Source organism: Sapajus apella, unplaced genomic scaffold, assembly GCF_009761245.1.
Source record: "Sapajus apella isolate SASKATOON/1434 unplaced genomic scaffold, GSC_monkey_1.0 scaffold149, whole genome shotgun sequence".
Lineage (NCBI taxonomy): Eukaryota > Metazoa > Chordata > Mammalia > Primates > Cebidae > Sapajus > Sapajus apella.
In genome coordinates, this window is record NW_022437089.1 from 146,011 (window position 1) to 152,911 (window position 6,901).

General features: G+C 57.5%; 1 protein-coding gene across 2 annotated transcripts; it reads right to left on the minus strand.

Moving 5' to 3' along the window:
• Window positions 1-3,857: 3,857 nt before the first annotated feature.
• On the minus strand, window positions 3,858-6,866 carry TREX2 (three prime repair exonuclease 2). Of its 2 annotated transcripts, none has more exons than XM_032265194.1 (2): window positions 5,346-6,866; window positions 3,858-4,831 (listed from the first exon to the last, which is right to left on the minus strand). In XM_032265194.1, the coding sequence occupies exon 2, from the start codon at window positions 4,819-4,821 to the stop codon at window positions 4,111-4,113; it is 711 nt and encodes a 236-aa protein (XP_032121085.1). In that variant the 5' UTR covers window positions 4,822-4,831; window positions 5,346-6,866; the 3' UTR covers window positions 3,858-4,110. The 2 variants fall into 2 exon arrangements, with proteins under 2 accessions (XP_032121085.1, XP_032121084.1); XM_032265193.1 differs by having other exon boundaries at window positions 3,858-4,855.
• Window positions 6,867-6,901: the final 35 nt, after the last annotated feature.

The window sequence follows — 6,901 nt, forward strand, 5'->3', positions numbered from 1 at the left end:
TCCCCAGCCTTCTGCTGTGGCTTTCAGACTCTCTGCGCTCCCCACATTGTCTTCTGCACAAAGACAAGCTTAAATGCTATGGCCTTTGATTTTAGTATTCATCCCTCTCCATGGTGAATTCCAGTTTTCAATTTATGTCACATGTCCCCCAGGTACACTCCTGTGATCACCACTGTGTCCCCACTGGTGGACACCCCTGGTAGCCTGATGTGGTTCATCAGTCAGTGATGCAGCTTGGCGAGGGGCAGGCAGCTGGCCAGGGCAAGCTGGAGCAATGGAGTTGTTCGCTGGTCTAGCTCTGTTGGCTCTGCAGCACCACCTTGAGTCCCATGGAAACGAGCTCGCACATTGGGAACTCACTTCTTCCTGCTGAGTAGTCCGTGCTGTGGGCGCACTGCGGCTTGTCCAACTACTCACCTGATGATGAACATTGGGGCTGTTTCCTGTTTGGGGCTACCATGCCAAAGCCACCGTGAACATTTGAGTATGAGTCTTTGTATGGTTACTTAATCCTTTGTCTTGGTAAATGCCTGGGAGTGGAACTGTTGTCTCATATGGCAGGTGCATGTTTAACATTTTCAGACACTGCCAAAGTGTTTTCCCAAATGACTGCCCCATTTTCCCACCAGAAACAGAGGGCATTCCCAGTGCTCCACATCTCCTCCATATTACACCAACACTTGGTGTGGTCAGTGGTTTTGTTTTAGCCGTTCTAATAGATGTTGAACGTTCGGGAATTTTTAGAGCTAAAAAAACCCTATCATTATTTGAAAAATCATATTAAAAACAAAGGAGATACTCAAAACTCACGTCTTAATTATTCAAGCATGCTTTACTGTTACTGTGTGTTGACATCTGTCAGATGTGTGTGGTGGAAATTCTGGAATCTCTTCCCAAGGTCACCTTCAGTGACTCCATGTTGGTAGTTTGAGACTGAAAGTATTATACCCCAGAGCTCGGCATGCCACGGCATGCCAGGGCTTGATGTATTACTGTTTTGTTGATTGTCTAGACTTTAGAAAGTGATGAACAAAATGTTAATATTGCAGATTAAACTGAAGAATGTTGGGTCTGTGGCCATTACATTATGAATAGCAAACACACACGCGCACACACACACACACACACACACTCACTTCCGGTATTTGAAAACTATCATCCAATTGAGGAAAGAAGTTGCTCATCTCTGCTGCTTCATATTTATCTTATTCATTAAAATAAATGAAAACATCAGCCAACATTTATGTGGGAACCACACCTGTCCATCCATTGCAAGAACTCAGTAAAAGTCAATCAAGTTATTTTGTGAGTATCGATTGTCCAGGTGGAATTTGCAATGAAGAGTATATTGTATATTTTGTGGCTTATTTTACGTATATTGTTGGTTTTATTATTTGTAAATTGTGTGTTCATGTATATGTATGCATGTGCCTGTGTGTATATAGAGAGAGAGACGGGGGAGGAAGGGAGAACGATCCATGCCTACACATATGCGTGTACATTTCCTTTCCTGGAAAGCTGATTGTTAACCATTTATAAGCACATTTCTGCTTTGAGGCAGCAGAGTGGCAGGTCACAGCCTGTCTGTGCAGCATGGTATGCAACATGGACTCAGGGAGGGCGCCTAAGGCTAGGCCACCGTGAGGCCAGGGGAGCCCAGAGTGATGAGAGAGGCACCTCAGCCCAAGACCAGAGACCCGTCCACAGAGGTGGCAACAGCCAAAATCAGGCTGTCACCTGCCTGTCTGTCCCATCCTATGGTTGAGGCCCTTCTAGCACAGCCAATGAGAAGAGACCCACTTGCTGTCACCTACCCAGGAAGTCAGTGACAAGGCCAGGGTTTTTTGTTGTTTTTTGGTTTGCGGGGGTGGGGTTGAGATAGGGTCTCGCTCTGTCGCCCAGGCTGGAGTACAGTGGTGCCATCAGGGCTCACTGCAGCCTCAACTTCCCAAGCTCAAATGATCCCCCGGCCCTCAACTTCCTGAGTAGCTGGGACTACAGATGTGTGCTTGCACTCCTAATTTTTCTTTTTAATTTTTGTAGAGACAGGATCTTGCTATGTTGCTCAGGTCTGTCTCAAACTCCTGGATTCAAGCGATCCATCTGCCTCGGCCCCCCAAAGTGCTGGGATTATAGGCGTGAGCCACCACGCCCAACCAAGGCCAGGATTTTAAGGGTGCCACCTGCTGGTTCCAGCTGCCCAGCTGGAACCTGGCCAGTCAGATAAAGGGAAGCAGGCCCTATCTGGGCACCAGGGGATCTGAAGGTTTAATGTGCCCTACTCCAGCTCCTGTGGGGCCAGCCCAGGCTTTGTGACACTCTCCCAGGTGATGCTCTCCTCTGGAAGCTTGGCTGTAACAAGATCTTCTGGTTACTAACCACTTTCCCAAACTAGTCCCTGTGGGGCTTCCCCAGACCGTGCCACTCCCCTCCCCCACTGCCACTGTCCTTGGCCAGGCCCATGGCTCTCCCCTCGTCCGCCAAAGGCCCCCACGCTCTGCTTCTGCCCGTCTTGCATTGCTCTCCTCTCCGGCCCGTTCATGCAGCAGCCTGATGTGATTTGGACGTCTGTCCCCTCCAAATCTCAGGTTGAAATGAGCCCCCCAGTGTTGGAGGTGGGGCCTTGGTGGGAGGCGTTTGGGTCATGGGGTTGGATCCCTCATGAATGGCTTGGCGCCGTCCTCACCTCCGCAGGGAGTGAATTCTCACTCTGAGTTCACTCAAGATCTGGTGATTAAAGAGTATGGCACCGCCCCGCCTCTCTCTGGCTTGCCCTTTGCCTTCTGCCTTAAGTGGAAGCTTCCTGAGGCCCCACCAGTATCAGATGCTGGCGCCTTTGAGCCAAAATAAACCTGCTGTCTTTGTAAATGACCTGGCCTCAGGTACTTCACAGCAACAGGAGAAGAGCTCCGCACACAGACTTCGCCCTCTCTTGCTCAGACCCTCTGTGGCTCCCCGCTGCCCTCAGGATCAGGTCTGGCCCAGGTGGAAGGACCGAGGTGGCCACCTGTGCTCTGGCCTCACCAACCTACCACCGTGCAAACTGCAGTGGCTCCAGTCATTCTGACCTACTTAGGGCGTCCTGGATGGCCCGGCTAGCTGGAGGCTCCGGCTTTGCTCATGTGAGTCACTCTAAGGTGTGGCCACCCCACCCCTTCTTACCTGCCCCAGCATTGGTGACAGGTCTCTCCCCACCCATGAGGACTCCCCACAAGATTGGGAGTGCCTCAGGGTGGGGCCCCTGGGACAGGTTAGCAGGGAACCTGAAGTGCAGCGTGGTGGCCAGAAGCTGCCCTCCCACCAAGCGGCCTCCTGGCCCTAGAGAAGACTCATGGTGCAGGATAGGCTCCTTCTAGTGTCACCCTCACAGCGCCAGCCACCCACCCCTTCTCTATGCCCCCTCAGAGCCAGAGCCTTCAGCCTGTACATGTGCAGACCCACATGTGGGGGCACCTCCCTTTTCCCCAGCACCCAGTTTCTTAGCATTTCACCGTTACCACTTCACAGAGCAGGGAGAGACTCGAGGTCCCACAGCGGGCTAATGCTTCAGCTGGGCTTTGCACCCAGCAGCTGGCTGGCTCTGCGGGCTTAAGGCCCTATTCATGGCTTCTTTGGGCCTCTGGGGCGACAATGCAGAGAGCCAGCACTCAGGGCCCACGGCCACAACCCATCAGCCCCTCAGACAGCCCAAGAGCCCTGACATCTCCCACCCAGCTACCCATGGACCTCACTGTGCGGAGAGGCCATAGTGGGGCGGTCCTGGAGGTCTTGTGCTGGCCCCTGGCATGGCTTCCCGCCTGGCACCTCTCAGCAGGGGGTTGGGAGAGTCCAGCCCCGAGTATCTGGCCATCGAGTCAAGAGGGTAAGTAGTTGGCAATGTTTATTGAGAAACAGCAAACTCTGCTGGGCACGAAGGCTGGCTGGGGGAGCACAGCCCCAGAGGCAGGGCCTGGAGAGGACTCCGGGGGTGTGTGGCTGGTCAGGCAGCCAGGGAAGGCCTCGCAGGTGCACACACCTGGGGCTGCCCAGATAGAAGGAGCCGGGGGTGGTAGGGGCTGGCTGAACAGTGGACACTGGCACTGCCCTAGGCACAGGGAGTGGCCCTGGTGCTTAGGCCTCCAGGCTGGGGTCATTGGGCAGCGAGTACATAGGCTCAACGTGGGTCCACCGGCGGGCCTGCTCATCTGCCCAGGTGAGCAGCTCTGTGGCGCGGTGCAGGAAGATCAGGAGCAGGGTGTGCACGTCACCCTCGGCTGAGTGCGCCGCACTCGGCTCAGCCTGGAAGTAGCGGTGGAAGAGGCTGCCCAGGCTGTAACCCTGGCGGCCCCGGGCCCGGGTGCCATGGCTGTGGGTGCGGTCCAGGCCCCGCAGGGCTGGCAGTGTGTCCAGGCAGACAGTGTCCCGGGGGAGGTGGGCACCCAGGCGCCGCAGTTCAGCACACAGCAGGGGGAAGTCGTAATCAAAGCCATTGTGGGCCACAAGGCAGATAGGACCTGCCTGGCGGCTCAGGAAGGCCTGCAGTGTCCGAACCACGGCGCCATCGAAGCCAGCCTTCCGGCACTGCACCAGGCCCTCGCTGCTCAGGCCAGTGATCTCGCTGGCCTTGGCAGTGAAGGGGCGCTCTGGACACATGCACAGCGTGAGCTTGTCAAGGACCCGAGGCAGTACTGGGGCACCAGACTCATCACGCTCCGGGTTCTCCAGGGAGGAGCGGTGGACAGCAAAGAGAGACAGCTCGGCAATCTCAGGCTCCACACTGGGGAGCCCAGTGGCTTCCAGGTCCAGGAAAACAAAAGTCTCGGCCCGGGGTGCCTCTGACATGGTGATGTTCCTATGGGGATAGCAAGGTCTCAAACTGCCAGCGCAAGAGGCACAAACCCTGAGGTGAGTGGGGCCCTGCTGCGTACCACCCTCCCTAGCCAAAGCTCCGAGCCCTCTGGGGTTTACTTCCTGCCACCCCCGACCCCAGCACCTGTGACCTTTGGCTCTGGAAGCATCAGCCCCACTCTTGCCACCTCTAAAAAAAAAAAAAAAGCAGGCCTCAGAGCACTCTACTGCCTGCCCCCAGCCAGTCCCCAGCAGGGATTGGGAGAGGCAGCTGCAGCCCAGGGACACTTTGGCAGGGAACCTAGGGCATAGCAATGATGGGTCTCCAGCTCTGGAAGCAGCCGCCAGGGAGCAGGCAAGCAGCGTCCTGAAAGTGCCCATGCAGTGCCCCAGCTCCCCCACGCTCCACCTCCCCGGCCTTGTCCCTGGCACAAGTGCTGACCCCGAGCTGGCCTCTGCATGCCTGCCCCCAGGCTCCCGGGGTGACTGTCCATGCAAACCCCACCGCACCAGCTTACCTGGGGCAGGCACTGACCGGCTTCCTGGGCTTCTGGGCACCTGTCGCTGCACAGGCTACTCCAGGCAGCCTTTAATAAGCAGCCACGGCCCGCCCCCAGCTGCCTGTTTGCCAACAATGAGGCCTGGGGCCACAGGACCTGCGCAGCCGGCTGGCTCGCCACCCCCTCGCCGCCCCCTTGATAGCTCACAGTCACTGGGACACACGCCCCATGTTTAGATTAGGAGCAGGCCCTGGGCTGCATGCAGGCTCCAGAGGCAGGAAGCTGGAGCAGTGTGGAAGGCCGTATCCTCCACCCAGCCAGGCTGTGGCTCCCCCATGCTGGGGCCAGTCACACAAAGGCAACAGGTCCTCTTTGCCAGCCCTCAGTCTCCCATCACTGGAGACTGTGTGCCTCTCATGGGGATGAAGCAAGCTCTGCAGTGTGAACGAGGTGCCCACACATGCCGTGCTCCCCAAAAACCTAGGGATGTGGCAGCCTTGGGGCAGCCTCCTCACACACCTTGCAGGCTGACTTCCCACCGAAAGGGGGAGATGCTATCTGCTTTAAGGACTTCATGATCCATCCTATCTACCGTGTACCCAGCAGAGGCTGCTGCGAAGGGAGGTGGGCCTGGCCTGGGAGCTGAGCTGATGCTTCCCCTGCCAGGGACGAGCAACATTAGGGGGTGGGCAGGGAGGGCCAGGACTACAGGAGGAGTGAAGCCCAGCCCCTGATTCCCCAGGCTTGGGGACCTGCCCTACCCACACCATTCCAGGGAAAGGACACCAAGATCTTCCTGGTCCAGGGAGCAGAGGCACCCTGAGTACCTCGTTCTAGAGCAAGACACTCCAGCCCTTGGTGGTGGGTGCACTGCAGGACCAGCCCCTCCTGGGGGCACCAAGAGGTAACCAAGAGGAGTCCCTTGGCCTGTAAAGCTGGTAGTGCCTGACCATGGTGACCACAGGCGTGCCTGGCCTCCCATCTCAGTGGTGGCTGGAGGTGCCTCAAGTCACAGGGCTGCAGGGGATCTGGCACACGGGGACCTTGGGAAGCAGAGTCGGTGCCAGGAGGGAGCAGGGTGGGGCGGGCAGCAGCAGGTGGGACAATGGGCCCAAGGAGGCAGAGGCCCCACCAGTCGTGCCTGTTCCAGTGCTCGGAGGGAGGGAGGCAGCCGTGACAGGCACACTGCTCAGAGAGATACTGGGTCACCCTGGGAAGCCCAGACAGCAGCTTCCTGGACAACCAGTCAGGCTGAATTCCCCCACCCAGAGCTGAGCGCCGGGGAGGGAGGAGGAGGAAATGGGTACCCCGCGAGGGATGCGAGGGCAGTCATGAGGGCGGCAGGGGGGTGAGTCCTGCGCGGGACCCTGAGGCCAGTCGGGGGAGGCAGCGGTGGGTCTCTGCTCACACGCAGCGGGCAGCAGCAGGGAGGAGTGAAGCGATGGGAAAAGGGTGCAGCCCAGGCCCACCACGGTGATGTGAGGGCCACAGCCACCCTGCCCAGACCTGGGTCACCTGAGCAGCTTAGGAAACAGACGCAGAGCTATAGAAGCAGAAAGCAGGCTGGAGGCCCC